This window comes from Pituophis catenifer, unplaced genomic scaffold (genome assembly GCF_029215685.1).
Source record: "Pituophis catenifer annectens isolate HBS135680 unplaced genomic scaffold, rPitCat1.0.hap2 SCAF_18, whole genome shotgun sequence".
NCBI lineage: Eukaryota > Metazoa > Chordata > Lepidosauria > Squamata > Colubridae > Pituophis > Pituophis catenifer.
The window spans coordinates 6,813,226-6,833,104 of record NW_027256898.1 but is presented as its reverse complement, the minus strand read 5'-3'; the positions used below and the strand labels follow the sequence as shown (position 1 = coordinate 6,833,104).

Below are 19,879 nucleotides of genomic sequence, written 5' to 3'. Positions count from 1 at the left end.
ACCTTTTGATTGACAAGCTCAGCATCTTAGCCACTGAGCCCCTGCGTCCCTAGTATAGTATTAGAATAGTAGTATAGTATTAGTATTACTATAGTATTACTATACTAGTATAGTATAAGTATTAGTATAGTATAAGTATTAATTTAGTATTAGTATAGTGTAGTATAAGTATAGTATAAGTATTAGTATAGTATTAGTAGTATAGTGTGGTATAGTATAGTATAGTATAGTAGTATAGTATAGTATAAGTATTAATATAGTGTATAGTATAAGTATAGTATAGTACTTATACTATAGTGTACTATTAGTGTACTATTATAGTGTACTATTATAGTGTAAGAGTATAGTATAAGTATTAGTATAGTATTAGTATAGTGTAATATAGTGTAAGTATAGTATAAGTATTAGTATAGTATTAGCATAGTGTAAGTATAAGTATTAGTATAGTATTAGTATAGTGTGGTATAGTATAGTATAAATATAGTATAGTATTAGTATTGTGTAAGTATTAGTATAGTGTATAGTATAAGTATAGTATAGTACTTATACTATAGTGTAGTATTAGTGTACTATAATAGTGTACTATTATACTATAGTGTAAGTATTAGTATAGTATCACTATAGTATAAGTATTAGTATAGTGTAGTATAGTATAAGTATAGAATTAGTATTAGTATAGTATAGCCTTTATTGTCATTGTACCTCATGTACACAAGTATAAAGAATCGTCCCTATGCAGGTAATGGAATTGGCAGAGGCCTCCTGCCTGAGCAGGGGGTTGGGCTGGATGACCTCCGAGGGCCCTTTCCGATCAGCGCAGCTGCCAGCCCAGCCAAGCCACGTGGAGGGACGGCCCCTCGCTTCCGCGTCCGCCTTCCCGCCCCCCTCCACTCCCAGCCAATCAGGGCCCGGCTGCTCCGGCGCGCCCCACGTGGCCAGGCCTGGTACGCGCAACCTACCTCGCTGACTTCACTCGCCGCCTCCGGAAGGGCCCGTCCAATGAGAGCCCGGCTTCCCGTGCAGGCGCGGCTTCCCATTGGTCCCGCCCTTTGGGAAGGGCTGCGGCCACGCCTCCCGGGGGGCCCGCGGTTGGGTTGCGGCGCGGACAGGTGGGCAGGTGGGCCTCCGCAGCGGCCCCGGGAGGGAGGGAGGCCGGGCGGCCATGGAGGCGGCGGGGGCCGGAGGAGCCGTCTCCCCCGAGGGCTGGTTCCGCGAGACCTGCAGCCTGTGGCCCGGCCAGGCGCTCTCCCTGCAGGTGGAGGAGGTGCTGCATCACCAGCGCTCGCCCTTCCAGGAGATCCTGGTCTTCCGCAGGTCAGGCTCCCACCGAGGGAGGGGAGGGGAGGGAAGGGAAGGGAGGGAGAAATGGGAATGGGGAGGGAGGGAAGGGAGGAAGGAAGGAGAGGAGGGAACGAAGGGAGGGAGGAAAGAGAAAGGAAGGAGGGAGGGAGGAAGATAGGAAGGAAGGAGAGATGGGAATGGGGAGAGATGGAGGGAGGGAAGGAAGGAGGGAAGGGAGGGAGAGATGGGAATGGGGAGGAAGGGAAGGGAGGGAGGAAGGGAAGAGAGAAAGGAGGGAGGGAGGGAGGAAGATAGGAAGGAAGGAAGGAAGGAGAGATGGGAATGGGGAGAGAGGGAAGGAGGAAGGAAGGGAGGGAGGGAGGAGAGAAAGGAGGGAGGGAAGGAAGAAAGGAGGAAGGGAAGAGAGAAAGGAAGGAGGGAGGGAGGGAGGAAGATAGGAAGGAAGGAAGGAGATGGGAATGGGGAGGAAGGAGGGAGGAAGGGAAGGGAGGGAGGAAGGGAAGAGAGAAAGGAGGGAGGGAGGGAGGAAGATAGGAAGGAAGGAAGGAGAGATGGGAATGGGGAGAGAGGGAAGGAGGAAGGGAGGGAGGGAGGAGAGAAAGGAGGGAGGGAAGGAAGAAAGGAGGGAGGGAAGGAAGAAAGGAGGAAGGGAAGGGAGGAAGGGAAGAGAGAAAGGAAGGAGGGAGAGAGGGAGGGAGGAAGATAGGAAGGGAAGGGAGGGAAGGAAGGAAGGAGAGATGGGAATGGGGAGAGAGGGAGGGAGGAAGATAGGAAGGAAGGGAGGGAAGGAAGGAGGAAGATAGGAAGGAAGGAGGAAGATAGGAAGGGAAGGAAGGAAGGAGAGATGGGAATGGGGAGGGAGGGAGGAAGATAGGAAGGGAGGGAGGAAGATAGGAAGGAAGGGAGGAGAGGAAGGAGGGAGGGAGGAAGATAGGGAGGAGGGAGGAGCTGCAACTAGTCCTGCAAGGCTGATCGGGGCAGGAAAGGAGCTGCCTCCCCCCTCCCCCCCCCCCCGGTAACGATCTGCAGGGTGGATTTGGTCCCGTGGGTCTCAAAAGGGCGAATGGGAATCTCCGTGGGTCCCAAAGGAGCCGCTGTGCGCTCGATCCTAAGAAGCGAAGATCGGCTGGCGTTTGCATGCAATGAACCAATGGGCTCGCTTGCCAGGCATCCTTCGCCCAAGGGGGAGCCAAACCCGGTTGGTTGGGTGGCACTCCGATCCAGTTGGCTCGGGCTGCCAAAAAACCTCCACCGGGCACCGACAGGCTTCCTCGCCCAGGAATATAGGCAGCTGGGATGGGGAGAAGTGTCAGCCGAAACTGGACGAGAAAAAAATGGAGAGGGAAAAGTGGTTTTTGGAAGGGAGAATGAGCGGAGGGGAAGGAGAGAGAGAGTGCTGATCAAAGCAGAAATCGTCACGTGTTTGTTGGATGGATGGATGGATGGATGGAGAGATGCGGTGGGTGAGTTTTATCCTCGGGGACAGCAAAGGTGGCCCAAAGTCTAAACAGTAACAGAGTTGGAAGGGACCTTGGAGGTCATCTAGTCCAACCCCCAGCTCACGCAGGAGACCTATTACTACGGATTCGGACCGCCGACCTTTCTGATCGACAAAGCTCGGCGTCTTAGCCACTGAGCCGCCTAGCCAGGCTATCTAGAAATCTTATCGCCTCCCTTTGAATCCTCCCGCTTAAAACTTCAGCGGGATCCTTCGACCCTCTCTCCTTTCCAGCAAAACCTACGGGAACGTCCTGGTTCTTGACGGAGTCATCCAGTGCACCGAGAGAGATGAGTTCTCCTACCAGGAAATGATCGCCAACCTCCCTCTGTGCAGCCATCCGAACCCTCGGAAGGTGAGCGTTTCTCAGCTCCGCCAGGAGCCGGAGCTTTGCTTGCTGTTGGCTACCTGGGTTGGGGGGACGGCCCCAGCAGCGGGGTGTCTGGCCATGCTTGACAGACATACCAGGAGATGGTGTCCCTGGAGCCCAGCATCTTCTCTTGGTGTTGCTGTGTCCTGGAGCAGGCAGCCTTTCCACATGGAGACTTCTTCTCTCGTCACAGTTGCTCCTGATTGGGGGTCAACAAAGCATTAAAAGGTTAAATTTAAAGGTAAAGGCAAAAGCGGTATGCTCCGTCCCATATTTAGGTAGACCAGGTTGCCCTGATAGATTGCTCACACCGGAAAAACACTTAAAGCATTCAAATGCCAGCCGATGATCGTTAATGGAATATATAGACTATAAAAGGTAAAGGTTCCCCTCGCACATATGTGCTAGTCGTTCCTGACTCTAGGGGGCGATGCTTCTCTCAGTTTCAAAGCCGGAGAGCCAGCGCTGTCCGAAGACGTCTCCGTGGTCATGTGGCCGGCATGACTCAACGCCAAAGGTGCACGGAACGCTGTTCCCTTCCCACCAAAGACGGTCCCTATTTTTCTACTTGCATTTTTTTATGTGCTTTCGAACTGCTAGGTTGGCAGAAGCCGGGACAAGTCACGGGAGCTCACCCCGTTCCGCGGCGCTAGGGATTCGAACCGCTGAACTGCCGACCTTCTGATCGACAAGCTCAGCGTCGTAGCCGCTGAGCCGCCGCGTCCCTTTTATAGACTGTAGAATTCCTGATTGGCCAAGTGGGATTGGACACACAAGGAGTTTGTCTCCGGTGCATAAGCTCTCGGTGTACATGCAAGCAACAAGTGATAAATTGCGATCGTTTTGATTATGTGTTCACGCATCTAGTCCTCATGTCCCAAAGGAGCTTTTTTTTTTCTTTGAAGACGTTTCGCTTCTCATCCAAGAAGCTGCTTCTAGGTAAATGTCTTCAAAGAGAAACCAGAAAGTCCAGTTGCCTCTTGAAAAAAAGCACGTTGGGTCAACCATGACCTGGAGGACTGAGAATCTCCGTAGACATCTAGTTTTCATGGAGAGAAATCTCTGGTGCAATGCCCACTCTGTAGCATTAACATCCCCCCCTTCCGCCCACGAGATCCATAGGGTCCCCATCTTGGTGTTGTGGCCCGTCAGCGGCCTGTGCAGCTAGTAGCTGATTCCAACAGTGAGGAGGCTGGTGTGGTGCTGCACCAGCAGCCTGTGCAGCTGGCACTCGAGTCGGACAATGAGGAGGCTGGAGAAGATGTGGTGCCAGAGGCTGGGATTCAGCCAAGGCCTTCAGAAGCTCCCATGGGTGAAGAGGACGAAGAGGAGGAGCCTCTTCTTGATGCACAGGCACACAGAGCTGCCAAAAAGCAGGAGTGGTTCCTCAGGAGGAGGTCTCCTCGAGAGTAAGGCTTGGGGCTAATTGGCCACTCCCTTAGCCTATTTAAGGAGGAACGCCAACTGAAGCAATTTACAGGGAACAACTTCGTTCGTGTCTTGATCTTAGTTCTCTGCAAATTGCTTCTGGGCTTTCTGCCAACCCTAGTAAGATTACGATTATTTTTTCTTTGGATTCTTGTAGGCTGTTAAGAAAGTTAATTAACAGCCTTTATTTGAAAAAAAACTGATTTAATTTAGTAAACTAAGGTTTGTACAGACTTTGTGTGGGCTGCATTCTTTGGGGTCCGTAGCTGGGGCAGAACACTTGGTGATGTTTAAAAAGTTGTGGGAACTCTGGCTGCTCCCCCAGGCCTTGGAAGGAGTGTGGGTGCCAAGCCCTGTAGAATTACATCCAAGCATTGGTCTCCAGTCTGTGCCTTTTTTCTGCATTTAATTTAATTTAATTTAACTTATCGAATTTCTATGCCGCCCAACTCCCAAGGGACTCTGGGCGGCTTACAGTAAAAAAAAATACAAATAATAATACAGTTTTAACACTGTAAGTTCTCTTGAGGGATTCGGGTGGCCTCTAAATCCACGTAAGGCTTTGATGGAAATTTGGCTTGTAGCTTAAGGCAGCACCTTCTCCTTTTTTTGTCCAGATTCTGATTATCGGTGGTGGCGATGGCGGAGTCTTAAGAGAAGTGGTGAAGCATCCTTCCGTTGAGTCGGTAATACAGTGTGAAATCGACGAGGTATGCCTTGATTTGCAAAAACTTGATGGACTCGTAGAACTAAAACTCATGGGAGATGACCGTGTTTCCCCGAAAATAAGACCGGGTCTTATATTAATTTTTGCTCCAAAAGACGTGTTAGGGCTTATTTTCTGGTTAGGTCTTATTTTGGGGAAAATACGGTACTAAATGCATCTATCTGGCTGACAATTTTAACGGGCTTATTTTGGGGGTAGGGCTTATATTATGAGCATCCTGAAAAAAATCATGCTAGGGCTTATTTTCTGGTTGGGTCTTATTTTGGGGAGAAACAGGGTAACACGAAGCGGAGTTGCAAAAATTGCAGGGTTGCGTGGGTATGATTGAAACCCGCCTTCCAGATGTTTGCACTTCAACTCCCAACGTTCTCAGCAACGGCTGTGCCAGATCCAATCCCTTTTCTCGTGTCTAGGTTTGCAGTAACTGTGCAAGATTCGGGTTTTGCATACATCTCCGGACACTGCCGAGGTCTATTGTCCTTAGGAAGTTTATTCCACTGTTTCACTGAAATCCACCTCCTCGCAAGTTTCCCTGTTTGGATGGGAAAAATAGCCAGCCAGATCTGGGACCAGAACTGTCGTCTTTAGTTAAGAGCCTTGGTGGTGCAGCGGACTAAAGTGCTGTTAAGTAGCACTTAGCTGCCAGCTGCCTGCAATTACTGCGAGTTCAAATCTCACCAGGCTCAAGGTTGACTCAGCCTTCCATCCTTCCGAGGTAGGTAAAATGAGGACCCGGATTGTAGGGACAATAAACTGACTTTTAAGCCGAAAGCCCTACTAAGCAGGTATATACAAAAGTACGAAGGCAATTGGTTAACGCATTGTAAGCCACCCTGAGTCTCCGGAGAAGGGCAGCATATAAATTGAACCAATAAATAAATAGTTCTTCTCTGTCCCCACAAACGGGGGGGCAGCATCTGGTTTTTCCCTTAATGGAACATTGTCCTGGTTAGATTTCAATCAAGGGGAGGAGAATTCCGACTGGCAGAATCTTCCAGAGTTGGGTGGAAGAGGAAATTCAAAGGTGTGAGGCCCAAGAGGCAGAAAATTCTGCTTGTCCCAACTGGAGGCTGAAGTGCTTAGCCTGGAACAGAATGTTCTTCCCCAAAAATGCCCCCGGTGAAAATCAAACTCCAGGGCAGGAATGTTCTGGCAAGTGGATTTACTCCCTCCCGAGTCCTCGAACAACCTCGCAGTTCCCAGATGTTGGGAGGCAGAAAAACAAAGAGAAACTCAGCAAGCCGTCCAATTACGTTTCCTATAAAAGTTACCCTTGCGATTTGTTAATACGATATTTATTTATTTATTGGTTCGATTTATATGCCGCCCTTCTCCGGAGACTCAGGGCGGCTTACAATGCGTTAAGCAATAGCCTTCATACTTTTGTATATACCTGCTTAGTAGGGCTTTCGGCCCCCCCTAAACAGTGTTCTTTTTTATACAAAGTCAGCTTATTGCCCCCCACAATCCGGGTCCTCATTTGACCTACCTCGGAAGGATGGAAGGCTGAGTCAACCTTGAGCCTGGTGAGATTTGAACTCACAGTAATTACAGGCAGCTGGTGTCACTTAATCTGCTGCGCCACCAAGGCTCTTTACTAGGATTTATTCTCGGGCGGTTTACTTCTGAATTTATGGTCAGCTGAAGAATAGCCTGTATATCATGCAGTCCTTATTGGACTCAAGGGCACAGCCTGGGATGGGGTTGGCGGGGGGGTGTTGGGGGGTGCAGGAAGAAGTAAAGCAGGTAGGGTTGGGGTAAATTGGAAAAAAAACGCAGAGAGGGGCTTCTTAACTAGCGCTGTGTTGTGACCATATGAAAAGTAATGCCTTAGGATTAAGCAACAGAAGGGCTGCCTGTGGTTTAGCGGTAGATACAGGTAGATACAGATGCACAGAGTTGGGAAGGGACCTTGTAGGTCATCTAGTCCACCCCCGCAGACCCTATGCCATTTTCGTCCGATGGCAGTCCCGGTCTCTTCTTGAAAGCTTCCAGGGATGAAGCTCCCACAACTTCCGAAGGCAACTTCTGTTCCATGGGTTGATCGTTCTCCCCGTCAGAAAATTTCTCCCTTATCTCCAGGTTGAATCTCTCCTTGGTCAGTTTCCATCCTTCGGGTGCTTTGGAAAATAGGTTGACCCTCTCAGATATTGGAAGACTGGTTATCCTGTCTCCCCTGGTCCTTCTCTTCACTTCAGACATGCCCAGTTCCTGCAACCGTTCCTCATATATTTTAGCTTCCGATCCCCTAATCATCTTTCTTGCTCTTCTCTGCACTCTTTCTAGAGTGTAAACATTTTTTTTTTTTTATAGTGTGGTGACCAAAACTGGATGCGGTACTCTAGGTGTGGTCTTACTAAGGCTTTATAGAGTGGTATTAGTACCTCCCTCGATCTTCATTGTCTCCCTCTGTTCATGCAACTTAGGATTTCTAAGCAACTGTGCCACTACCATTCGAAGGGCTGAGATTGATTCTTCCGCAGGCAGAGCTAGGAAAAACTTTTGGCTTGAAATTCTCACAAAGGTGTGACATGTGACGTAAAAGGGACTTTCTCTGTTCCAGGACGTGATCCAGGCCTCTAAGAAATATCTCCCCGGCATGGCCGTGGGCTACTCCAGCCCCAAGCTGACGCTCCACGTTGGAGACGGATTTGAATTTATGAAGCAGAACCAAGAGGCTTTTGATGTGATCATCACCGATTCGTCTGACCCCATGGGTGAATCTGGGGAGCCTGGCCCCACCTGCAGTCTTCCCAATCTGCCTTTTTCCCGCTTTTGGTGTTAAGGCCTCCTTCTCCCCGTTTTATCCTCCCAATGAACCCTGCCAGGTTTTTTTTTATTTGATTTGATTTATATGCCGCCCTTCTCCGGAGACTCAGGGCGGCTTACAATGCGCTAAGCAATAGCCTCCATCCTTTTGTATATTTTATACAAAGTCAGCTTATTGCCCCCACAAACTGGGTCCTCAATTTACCTACCTTAGAAAGGACGGAAGGCTGAGTCAACCTTGAGCCTTGGCGAGATTCGAACCTGCAGTAATTGCAGGCAGCTGGTCTTAATAACAGGGTGCTTTAGACCACTGTACTACCAAGGTTGAGAGAAAGCAGCTACTCCAATCGTCCCAAAGGTGTGCTTTTTTTTTTTTCCAAGACTTTCACTGGACTGTCTCTGGTTTTTTTTCTTTGAAGACGTTTCGCTTCTCCTCCAAGAAGCTTCTTCGGCTCTGACCGGATGGCGGGAAATGGCAGGGTGTCCCTCAGGGTGAACACAGATAAACCTCCAAGTGGCGTCAATGGCTTATCACAGGTGAAGGTTGCCCTCGCACATATTTGCTAGTCGTTCCCGACTCTAGGGGGCAGTGCTCATCTCTGCTTCAAAGCCTGAAGAGCCAGCGCTGTCCAAAGATGTCTCCGTGGTCATGTGGCCAGCGTGACTCAACGCCAAAGGCGCACGGAACGCTGTTCCCTTCCCACCAAAGGGGGTCCCTATTTTTCTACTTGCAGTTTTTTTTTTTTTTTTACGTGCTTTCGAACTGCTAGGTTGGCAGAAGCTGGGACAAGTCACGGGAGCTCACCCCGTTATATGCGGCACTGGGGATTCGAACCGCTGAACTGCCGACTTTTCGATCGACAAGCTCAGCGTCTTAGCCACTGAGTCACCGTGTCCCTATAAAAGGCTCTCTATAAAAGAACGCAAATGACCGGCTGTCTGTAAGGAGCATCAATCCTTCCGTTCCCCGCCATCCAGACAGAGCTGAAGAAGCTTCTTGGATGAGAAGTGAAACGTCTTCAAAGAAAAAACCGGAAAGTCCAGGTGCCTCTTGGAAAAAGCACCTTTGGGACAACCATGACCTGGATGACCGAGAATCTCCATAGACAGCTACCAGGGATGGGCTGCTGGGGGTTCGGGAGAACCTCTAGCTAAGATTCTGTGCAGTTCGGAGAACCGCCAAATCCCACTCCTGGCTGGCCCCGCCCACTCCGCCCCTCCCCTCCCAGGAGTCCCCCACGCAGCCCGTTTTTGGTGCAGGGGGCGCACAGAGGCTCAGGGAGGGCAAAAAACGAGCCTAACAGAAGTTTGGGAGGGCCTCTGGAGCCTGGGGAGGCCGTTTTCGCCCTCCCAGAGTCTCAAGGAAAGCCTCCAGAGCCCGGGGAGGGCAAAAACGCCCCTTTCCCCCCCACCACTATGGTGCAGGAGGCTGACTTGGCCACGCCCACCATGGCCACGCCCAGCTAGCAACCAGGCAGAGAACCCCTTGCTAAAATTTTTGAAGCCCACCCGAGCTTCTCTGATCACTCAAGCCCAGGGAGACTTGGATCCACATCTCCCCAGTTTTAATCTGATGCGTTGACCTTACAAAGCTCTTTTAATACCCCCCGTTTTCTTCCCAGGTCCAGCAGAAAGCCTGTTTAAGGAATCCTATTACCAGCTGATGAAAACCGCCTTGCGGGAAGACGGAATTCTGTGTTGCCAAGGTGATTCCTGATCCGAGTGTCGGGTCTTGTCCAGTTCCCCATTCGTTGAGCTAAACCTCTCTTCGGCCTTGTTTTTTTCTGCCGTTTTGCTTTTAAGATCCCCCTTAAAGAAACACCCCCCACCCCTCCCAAGCAGTCTGAACCCACCGGGCTCTGCATTCTCAGCATGGTTAACCCAAGTCAGTTGCAAACGTGAGCACAGGTAGTTCTCGGTTTACAACAATTCGTTTAGCGAAGGTTTGAAGTTACCACCTCACTGGGAAAAAAATGACCAGGGGTGAAATCCAGCAGGTTCTGGCGAACCGGTAGCGGAAATTTTGAGTAGTTCGGAGAACCGGCAAATGCCACCTCTGGCTGGCCTCAGAGTGGAGAGGGAATGGGGATTTTGCAGTATCCTTCCCCTGGAGTGGGGAGGGAATGGGGATTTTGCAGTATCTTTCCCTGGAGTGGGGAGGGAATGGGGATTTTGCAGTATCCTTCCCCTAGAGTGGGGAGGGAATAGGGATTTTGCAGTATCCTTCCCCTGGAGTGGGGAGGGAATGGGGATTTTGCAGTATCCTTCCCCTGGAGTGGGAGAGGGAATGGGGATTTTGCAGTATCCTTCCCCTGGAGTGGGAGAGGGAATGGGGATTTTGCAGTATCCTTCCCCTGGAGTGGGGAGGGAATGGGGATTTTGCAGTATCCTTCCCAGGGCACGCCCACCAAGCCACGCCCACAGAACCGGTAGTAAAAAAAAAATGGATTTCCCCACTGAAAATGACTTATGACCATTTTCCGCTCACGACCATTGCCGCATTCCCACGGTCAGGTGATTCAGACACTCGGCCACTTTGACTCATATTTATGACGGTTGCAGTGTCCCGGGGATCACGCCATCCCCTTTGGCGACCTCCGGCCAAGCAGCGTCAATGGGGGAAGCCAGATTCACTGAACAACCGACTTGCTGGCTTTTAACAACTGGAGGGATTCGCTTAACAAGCGTGGCGAGAAAGGTCGTAAAACAGGGCGAATTTCATTTAACAACTGTCTCGTTTAGGAACATCCATGCTGGGCTCCATTGCGGCCTCAAGTCGAGGACGACTTTGCCAAATAGGTTCAGTGTGGTTATTTATTTATTTTTAATCTTGCTTTGCCGGTTGGTTTATGGCTGGTCTCAGTTTTGTGCGTACCCAGATCTCTGGGTTGGCTTAAGAGCCGGAGGCATGTACAAACTCAGAAAAACGGGTTTTATTTAGTCACAAATTAACTGGTACGGTGCTTTTATAAAAACAAGAAAAAAACACGATGAGGCTTGCAGGAAAAGGACGTCTCTGATTCTGCCTCGCGAAAAGACCAGGGCCAGGCAGACGGGGGGAAAAAACCATCCTCTCCAGTGGTGAAATGTAAAATTTGTTACTACCGTTTCTGTGGGTGTGGCTTGGGGGGGGTAATGTGACTGGGTGGGCGTGGCAATTTTTTTAATTTATTTTTTTATCTTTTAAAAGCCTACAACCTCTTCGGTGAAGAGATTGTAAAAAAATGTTTTCAAAAGGCTCTGACGATCCCAGCTGAGTTGCCTGATCGGCAGAGGCTTTTTTTTTCCTTTTAAATTCCTCTGACGATCAGGCAACTCAGCTTGGATCGTCAGAGCCTTTTAAAAGAAAAAAAGCCTCTGCCCATCAGGCAACTCAGCTGGGATCGTCAGAGGCTTTTAAAAGAAAAAAAGCCTCTGCCCATCAGGCAACTCAGCTTGGATTGTCAGAGGCATTTAAAAGAAAAAAAGCCTCTGCCCATCAGGCAACTCAGCTGAGATCGTCAGAGGCTTTTACAACCTCTTCAGAGGTTATAGAAAAAAATGCTTTTAAAAGCCTCTGACGATCCCAGCTGAGCCGCACGATCATCAGAGGCTTTATTTTTTTTACTTTTAAAAGCATTTTTTCGGCCGAGGAGGTTGTAGAAAAAATGCTTTTAAAAGTAAAAAAAAAAAACCTCTGATGATTGTGCGGCCCAGCTGGGCATGGGGGGGGAGGGCAGGGATTTTTGCTACTGGTTCTCCGAACCACCCACCTCCATCGCTACCGGATCGGGCGATCCGGTCCAAAGCGGGAGCATTTCACCCCTGATCCTCTCTCATTTTCTTTCTCTTCACCAGGGGAGTGCCAATGGTTGCACCTCGACCTCATTAAGGAGATGCGCCAGTTCTGTAAATCTCTCTTTCCGGTGGTCGAGTACGCCTACTGCACCATCCCGACGTATCCCAGCGGCCAGATTGGCTTCATGCTTTGCAGCAAAAATCCAGTAAGGACCAAGAGCCTTTTTTTTTCCTCTCTCCCTGAATTTGCATTAACGGAGTGAGTCAGTGTAATTGTGTATGGGGCGAGGTAGAAGAGGAGGTGAACGAGCCGGCCTTGTTCGTCCTTGGGAGACCTCAAATGGCTTGTTGTGGCCCGCCAGCTGCCAGTGGAACTGGCAGCAGATTCGGACAGTGAGGAGGTTGGGGAGGAACATGGGCCTGTCCTGGAGTCTGGGGAAGGCTCTGATGAGGGCTCTGCATCGGAGGCAGAGAGGGGACCAGGGCCGTATGTCAGTTATCAGCTGCCTTCGGAGTCGGACATCAGTGAGGCAGACGAATAGCTGGAGCCTGTTCCCAGTGTGCGCATGCACAGAGTTGTCAGACGAAGGGAGCAGCTAAAGAACAAGGGTCGACTCAGGAGTAAAGCCCAGGTGGACGATGAATGGCCACTCCCAGAGGGAATAAAAGAGGAGCGAAAGGGGAGTGGAGTTTGCAGGAGACAATTAGTTCACTTAATTGGTTCGTGACTCCTTGCCACGTTTGGAAGATATCGGCCTGGCAGCTCTCCAAGCCAGATAAACTCGGTGACTGTAAATTCACCCTTGAAAGACTTTGCTGGATGTGAATGAGAGGAATTCACAGTAACTTGTCAGGACAAAGAGTCTGCTTCGTGCTCTTGGGAAGCCTAAGTCAGAACATGGCTCCTTTTGCTTTTGAGTTGGAGCTTCTGGCTTCTCGGGTGGCCTTCCTTTCCAATGTCCAGTGTAGTCTTGCCCGCTCACAACTCCATGCTAGAGAAGTCTAGGAGTACTTCTGGAGGGGGAAAAGCTTCACTTATTGATTCCAAGGGCCGCGGACGAATAAAACCCGGCTGTGTGGTTCTTATTTATTTTATTTATTTATTTATTTATTTCATCGTGTGAAATCTTCTGCAGAACACGAACTTCAGGGAACCGATCCAGCTACTTTCTCAGGAACAAGTGGAAAACATGAGCCTTAAGTATTACAACTCGGACGTCCACCGAGCAGCTTTCGTCTTGCCAGAGTTTGCACGAAAGGTAAACCACGCGTGGAGATATATATATATATATATATATATATATATATATATTTATATATCTGCCATTGCCGGTGTGGTTCCCTTTCCTTGGAACGGGCCCACCGGGTTGCCGTAACCTCCTTCTAGGTCCGTGATGGCATGCAGAGTCCTTTCTGCGGGCACATGAGCTGTTGCCCAGCTCGGCTTCACCCCGCATGCGCCTCCCGCCAACCAGCTGATTTTCGGGTCTTTGCCGTGCATGTGTTGGGCGGGCACATGCGGGAGATGGGTGCACATGTGCGGGGGGTGGAGGGGTCGCACACGCATGCGAGGGGGAGCCAGGGGGGGTCATGCACGGGGCGACACTCCCCCCTCCGTGGCCCTTTTTGAGCCTATCAGGCCTCCTGTGACCAAAAACGGGCCACACGGTGGGGACACACAACGACAAAAAAAGTTAACCATCACTGCCCTAGGTGTATTGGCTGGCTGGCTCAGGCTCCCACCTTGTCCCTTCCCTCCTCCGGGAGCAAAAGCCTGGGAAAAGTGGGAGGGGCCTGGTTTATCCCTTTTGCTGTGTGCCCTTTTTCGCTGCCCCCAGAAGAAGCAATTGTTGAATAAGCACCTAACACAATTATTTTATTCGTTCAGGGCAGAATGTTTCCCATGCTTTACCCACCTGTAACCGCTGTATTTTTCTCCTCCTCTCCACCCCCTTCTTTCCCCTCCCTTCCCCAGGCACTGAGTACCGTGTAAAAATGGCACCGGACAGCTTGGCCTCTTCCCTTGATTCATCTCGAAGCGGCACCACCGTAGCAGCAAATTTTCTCCGGCGATGGCTCGGCCCTCCCGTCTACAAGTCCGGGCACTCTTGCTGAATGTAAAGGACTTGGCGTTCGGGCCCCCTGGCAAGACTCCAAAATGTCTACTCAGGCCTTGTTTACAGGCTGTGTTGCTTGGAGGTGGCTCCTTCCTCCAGAACTGAGCATTAACCCAGTCGGCGTTTCCTTTTTAACTGCCCCGATTCATGGCTCTGTATTTATAGCTAACGAATATTTCCCCTCCCCCAAAGGCTCTTTTTCTGATGCCCCTCCCCCTCCCTCTCCCCCCCACACGCCCCTCCTGGTAACTCAGCAGATGTTCTGACCTAGGCTCCCTTAACAAGCAGGAGGCAGGAATTGATCCCGGCAAAATGTCTTTTATTTACACGACTGTGAATTATGTTCATTCACAGTCAGCCAAGGCCTGTCCAAACAGTTTTTCAAAGGAATATTTATCAACACAGACCTTATCTCGTTTGGCAAGCTGCCACGTAACTTGTTTCCAACTGCAGCACAAGGCCAAACTTGGCACAGAGTCACGGAACGAATGAATTCTATCCTGCAAAAGCCCACTCCCCCTTCGCTCCTCCTTTATTTCCTGTGGGAGGAGACAATCACCTCCAAGGTGTGGCTTTACTCCCGAGTCGACCCTGCTCTCTGAGTTGTTCTTGTCTCCTGGCAGCTCTCCGCATGCACACGCTGGGAACGGGCTCGAGCTGTTCCTCTGCCTCACTGCTGTCTAGCTCCCTCTCTGCTTCCGACGCAGAGCCCTCATCACAGCCTTCCCCAGGCTCCAGGACTGGCCCAAGTTCCTCCCCAACCTCCTCACTGTCTGATTCTGCCGGTGGGCCACAACAGTAGAGGGGCCTGGTTTGGCAGCAACCCCCACCCCCGAACAGTGATGTTTTAAAAGCAAACGCCCACTTCTCATCTCCCCCCCCCCCCATCTTCGTCTTCCATAGGAGAAGCAATTCCTTCCATTTCACTGCTTTGGATATTTTGCCCCTTCCCTTGGCTTGGGCTCTGCTCCCAGAAACCCCTTTTTAGCTGACCGAAGAAGCATCTGCCAGCTTTGCCTGTTGTGACCTAGGCCCAAGTAGTTATTACCAGACACAATCGGTCCTAAACATATTTTATTAGAACAGCTGAGAATTACTTCATTCTCAGCTTAGTCCAAATTAATTCCAAAACAAATTCTTCGTAAACAGTCCTTCGGCCTTATCACCAACCTTTGTCTACTTTGGCACCCTGCCAAAGGCTTTTCTTGGCAAAAGTTCAGAAACGAGACGGTGACTGGAAACAGATTTAGCAACGTTGCTTTCCTACAAAGATCCCAAGAGCCGTTGTTGCTCTTTTAAGCCTTCTGGGAGGGGCCAGTCATCTCCTGGCCTTACTCCCGAGTCGTCCTTTTTGCTTTAGCTGCTCTTGCCTTCTGGCAGCTCTTCGCATGCACGCACTAGGATCAGGCTCCTCCTGTTCCTCTGCCTCTCTACTATCCGGGGGCTCCGGAGTCTGCGCATCGCTCCCAGATGGCCCTGGCCCCATCTCTGCCTCCAACGCAGAGCTCTCGTCCGGGCCTTCCCTAGACTTCAGGACTGGCCCATTGTCCTCCCCAGCTTCCTCACTGTCCGACTCCACTGCCAGCTCCACAGCCTGCTGGCGGACCACAACATTGCCAGCCTGCTATCAAGAGAGAAGAGGCATTTTAAACTCTCTTCGTTTGTGCTGCCGGAAACGTCAGTATAATCGGAGAATTTCCAACCGACAACAAGTCTGGGCCTTTTCCACACCAAACCGCTCCCAAATTAACTGTTGTAATCATGCATCTTTGTTAAGCCAGGGCAGCCTGGAAAATGAAAATGACTATCCCTCCCAGAAGCACGTTTTGTACAAACGTGGGGAACTGTCTCCCCTTTTAAAGAAGATAACCGTGGTTTGCAAAATGACATATACCTTTCCTTGAGCCGCTTGTTCTTGGAGTGTCTTGAGCTACAAGTGTCCAAATTCCCAGTTTGAGATTGATAAAGCCGGCGCCATTTGACCCAGCTGTGCCCATCTTCCTTTCAAATGACCGAGATAAGATTTTGGTCCTCCTGGTTCGAAATAAGGGCCAAGGGCTGGGGATTCTGGGGGCTGCAGCCCAAAAGATCTGGGGAGGAAAGGAGACCATTGATTTTAGCCAGTCCCCCGTGTCATTCATTCTGCCTTGTGGGAAAATTGTGCCTAGGTACAGTATAGGCCAGCAGGGTATTGTCTGTATGTATGATTTTGTTTCCTTTTTAAAAAAAAAAAAAATATCTAACATGGATTTTGTCTCTTTTTTTGAGGGTGTGGGGGAATTGAGCACAGCAAGCAAAGAAAGGGACGCGGTGGCTCAGCGGCTGAGATGCTGAGCTTGTCGATCGAACAGTCGACAGCTCAGCGGTTCGAATCCCTAGTGCCGCGTAACAGAGTGAGCCCCCGTGACTTGTCCCAGCTTCTGCCTACCTAGCAGTTCGAAAGCACGTAAAAAAAAAATGCAAGTAGAAAAATAGGGACCACCTTTGGTGGGAAGGGAACAGCGTTCCGTGCGCCTTTGGCGTTGAGTCATGCCGGCCACATGACCACGGAGACGTCTTCGGACAGCGCTGGCTCTTCGGCTTTGAAACGGAGATGAGCACCGCCCCCTAGAGTCGGGAACGAGTAGCACATATGTGCGAGGGGAACCTTTACCTTTAAGCAAAAAAAAAGAAAAGCTTGTGGCCTTTTGTGTTAATATTGGGATTTAGCAAACGCTTTGTAGAATTCCGTGGGGTGAGAACTGTCGTTCGTGTCTTTTGGCCAAGGCAAATGGGGTCAGGTTGTACGGAAATCACAGACCAATTATTTTAAATATTTTACAGGTTTGATCTCTCGGATTAAGTTGTTTTTTTCCCCCCTTGATCATGCAAAAACGATAGAGTTTAAGAGTCATACACCGCTTCATAAATGCTTTGCAGCAGTCTAAGCAGCATATATAGAGTCAGTCTATTGCCCCCAACAAACTGGGTCCTCATTTTACCGATCCTGGAAAGATGGAACGCTGAGCCAACCGTCAATCGTTCAGGATCGAACTCCTGGCAGTGGGCAGAGTTATCTTGCAATATGCCATTCTAACCAATGCACTACCATAGCATTCATCTATCAATCATTATTATCTCAATCAATCATATCTGTCTTTGTCTCTCTGTGCAAACATCAACTCCATCAACTAATCAAGATGTAACAACAGGCAACCAACCCGCTCACAGCAACAAAGCCAGCACCCCACACCTCCCCACCAGTATTTATAGAGAGACGGCAGCTCTGATCACGCTTTGCTCACACAGGCCCGAAGCCGAAGGCACCAGCCTCAGCCTCCAAGTGTATTGGAAGGCTGAGTCAACCTTAGCCAGTCAGGATCGACCTGCTGGCAGTGGGCAGAATAAGCCTGCAATACTGCTTTCTAACCACTGCGCCTCCGTGGCTATGAAACTAAAGGCTTTAAAATGTAAACATGGAACTAACTTACAATTTTTTTTTTCTAAGCAGAAAAACAGCAGAGCCGTATTTATTTTCCCCAGTAAACCCTTTAAATGCCCCTGCAATTTTGTGTCCGTTGACTTCCTTCCGGTGTTTTAATAAAATGATTTTGGAGTGGGGAGGGAGTGAAGATATTGTTCCCCGTTTTGAAAACTGAAGGGAGAAAGATTCATTATGCACAATGCGTAACTTTTGTTTGTGTAACTAGTGTGGTATTGCTGGGGGGGGAAAAACCCCTCCCATTTCATCGTTTTCGATCCCACCTTCCATTTCTTAAGGGTATGCAAATATTTGATTTGAAGGACCAATTTCAAGGCAATTCAGCCTGTCAACCCAATTGCCAAATTAATTTGACACAGCAAGGGAGGTATCTTGAAATAATTTGAGGAAGTTTAAGACATGGCTCGGAGCTTTGAGGGCCTCGGCACATACAGATAATGTTCAATTTGAAAATGCAAATCTATTTGACTTTTGAGTTGGATCAAGGATTCCCGCTCCCCACGCCTTACTTCAAAGGCAGTACCCATGAGATCACCACCAGAGGGTGCCATTCTGCAACAGTTGAGTGTTGAGATCCTGGCCTAGGCGGGCGTGTTAGTTAGTAGATGGTGCTGCCCCCTTTTGGATCAGACTGGAATTGAAATTGCTGGTCCTCTGGTCACTTTTTTTTTTTTTTTTTAAAAACATCCTTAGATGCCAACCACAGAATTGGAAGGAATGATTGAAAGGCAGCTCTTCTTTTCCACCCTCCAAAAAAGAAATCAATTGTTTGCATAACACCAGTTATTGGGGAGGAGAGGGAATTAATAACCGCTGCATACACTAACATGCTTAGTTTTTATGTGTGCCTATTGTGCAAAATAAGACAATAGAATAATTCAGTCATCAGTCAACAGAGTTGGAAGGGACTTTGGAAGTCATCTAGTCCAACTCACCCAGATTTATACTAGGCATTCGAACTGCTGACCTTTCTGATCGACAAGCTCAGCATCTTAACCACTGAGCCACCTTTGAAGGACAAAAAATAAAAATTAAGCCTACAGCACCTGGTAGTCCCAGGCGGTCTCCCATCCAAGTACTATCCAGGCCTGACCCTGCTTAGCTTCCAAGATCAGACGGGATCGGGGGTTTTCAGGTTGAGCGCTAGGTGAAAACAGCCTTTGGCTGGGTCAGGAATAGTGACGGAAGTGGGGCAGAGTCTAAGTGTGAGGCTGCCTCTGTGTTGCTGGAGAAAAGATACGGAAGGTCAGTGCAGGGACATCCAATCAGGGTGACTCCCCTGCAGTTCAAGAGGCAACTGGACTCTCTTTTCTTTCTTTCTTTTTCTTTCTTTCTTTCTTCCCTTTCTGTCTTTCTGTCTTTCCTTCCTTCCTTTTCTTTTCTTTCATTTCCTTCTCTTTCCCTTTCTGTCCTTCTTCTATCTTCATTTCCTCTCCTCTCCTCTCCCTCCTCCTCCTTTCCTTTCCCTCTTCCTCCTTTCCTTTCCTTTCCTCTCCTCTTCCTCCTTTCCTTTCCCTCTTCCTCCTTCTTTCCTTTCGTTTCCTTTCCTTTCGTTTCCTTTCCTTTCCTTCTCTTTAGCTTTCTGTCCTTCTTCTATCTTCATTTCCTCTCCTCTCCTCTCCCTCCTCCTCCTTTCCTTTCCCTCTTCCTCCTTTCCTTTCCTTTCCCTCTTCCTCCTTTCCTTTCCTTTCCTTTCCTTCTCTTTACCTTTCTGTCCTTCTTCTATCTTCATTTCCTCTCCTCTCCTCTCCTCTCCTCTCCCTCCTCCTCCTTTCCTTTCCTCTCCTCTTCCTCCTTTCCTTTCCCTCTTCCTCCTTCTTTCCTTTTGTTTCCTTTCCTTTCATTTCCTTTCCTTTCCTTCTCTTTCCCTTTCTGTCCTTCTATCTTCATTTTCTCTCCTCTCCTCTCCCTCCTCCTCCTTTCCTTTCCCTCTTCCTCCTTCTTTCCTTTCGTTTCCTTTCCTTTCGTTTCCTTTCCTTTCGGACAACCATGACCTGGATGACTGAGAATCTCCATAGATACAAGCTGAGCTGTAGATATGTATGCACAAGGTTGGAAACAAAAAAGAAAAAGAAAAAAGAAAAAAGAAAAGGCAGGCCTATGCATTACCTCAGGCCGAATTCCAAGAATGTCAAGATTTCACTAGCTCCATTGCACTGCACAGGTCATCCTTGATTTAGGGCTATAATTGAGACCAGAGTTTTGTCACTAAGCGATATGGTTGTAAAGCATGACCCATTGCAGTCCCAGCTGACATCATAACTCCAAACACCTAGGCAGTGGTGAAATTCAAATTTTTTTACTACTGGTTCTGTGGGTGTGGCTTGGTGGGCGTGGCAGGGGAAGGATACTGCAAAATCTCCATTCCCTCCCCACTCCTGGGGGAAGGATACTGCAAAATCTCCATTCC

The 19,879-nt window shown here is 49.2% G+C and overlaps 1 protein-coding gene and 1 pseudogene across 1 annotated transcript; one reads left to right on the top strand and one right to left on the bottom strand.

Annotated features, from left to right (window-relative positions):
* The first annotated feature begins 1,120 nt into the window (after nt 1–1,120).
* On the top strand, nt 1,121–16,213 carry SRM (spermidine synthase). Its single transcript, XM_070956161.1, has 8 exons — nt 1,121–1,314; nt 3,035–3,155; nt 5,216–5,308; nt 7,889–8,042; nt 9,717–9,800; nt 11,932–12,077; nt 13,008–13,130; nt 13,847–16,213. Exons 1-8 carry the CDS (start codon nt 1,163–1,165, stop codon nt 13,862–13,864), a joined length of 891 nt encoding a protein of 296 aa, XP_070812262.1. The 5' UTR covers nt 1,121–1,162; the 3' UTR covers nt 13,865–16,213.
* A 2,290-nt stretch (nt 16,214–18,503) lies between these two features.
* Nucleotides 18,504–18,618, bottom strand: LOC139326216 (5S ribosomal RNA; annotated as a pseudogene).
* Between the last annotated feature and the right edge of the window lie 1,261 nt (nt 18,619–19,879).

Bases quoted from the DNA above. Each gene is read 5' to 3' on its own strand.
- SRM (XM_070956161.1), top strand. From the start codon at position 1,163: ATGGAGGCGGCGGGGGCCGGAGGAGCCGTCTCCCCCGAGGGCTGGTTC. The intron at 1,315-3,034 runs GTCAGGCTCCCA...TCTCCTTTCCAG, and splicing joins GAGATCCTGGTCTTCCGCAG to CAAAACCTACGGGAACGTCC. The intron at 3,156-5,215 runs GTGAGCGTTTCT...TTTTTTGTCCAG, and splicing joins GCCATCCGAACCCTCGGAAG to ATTCTGATTATCGGTGGTGG.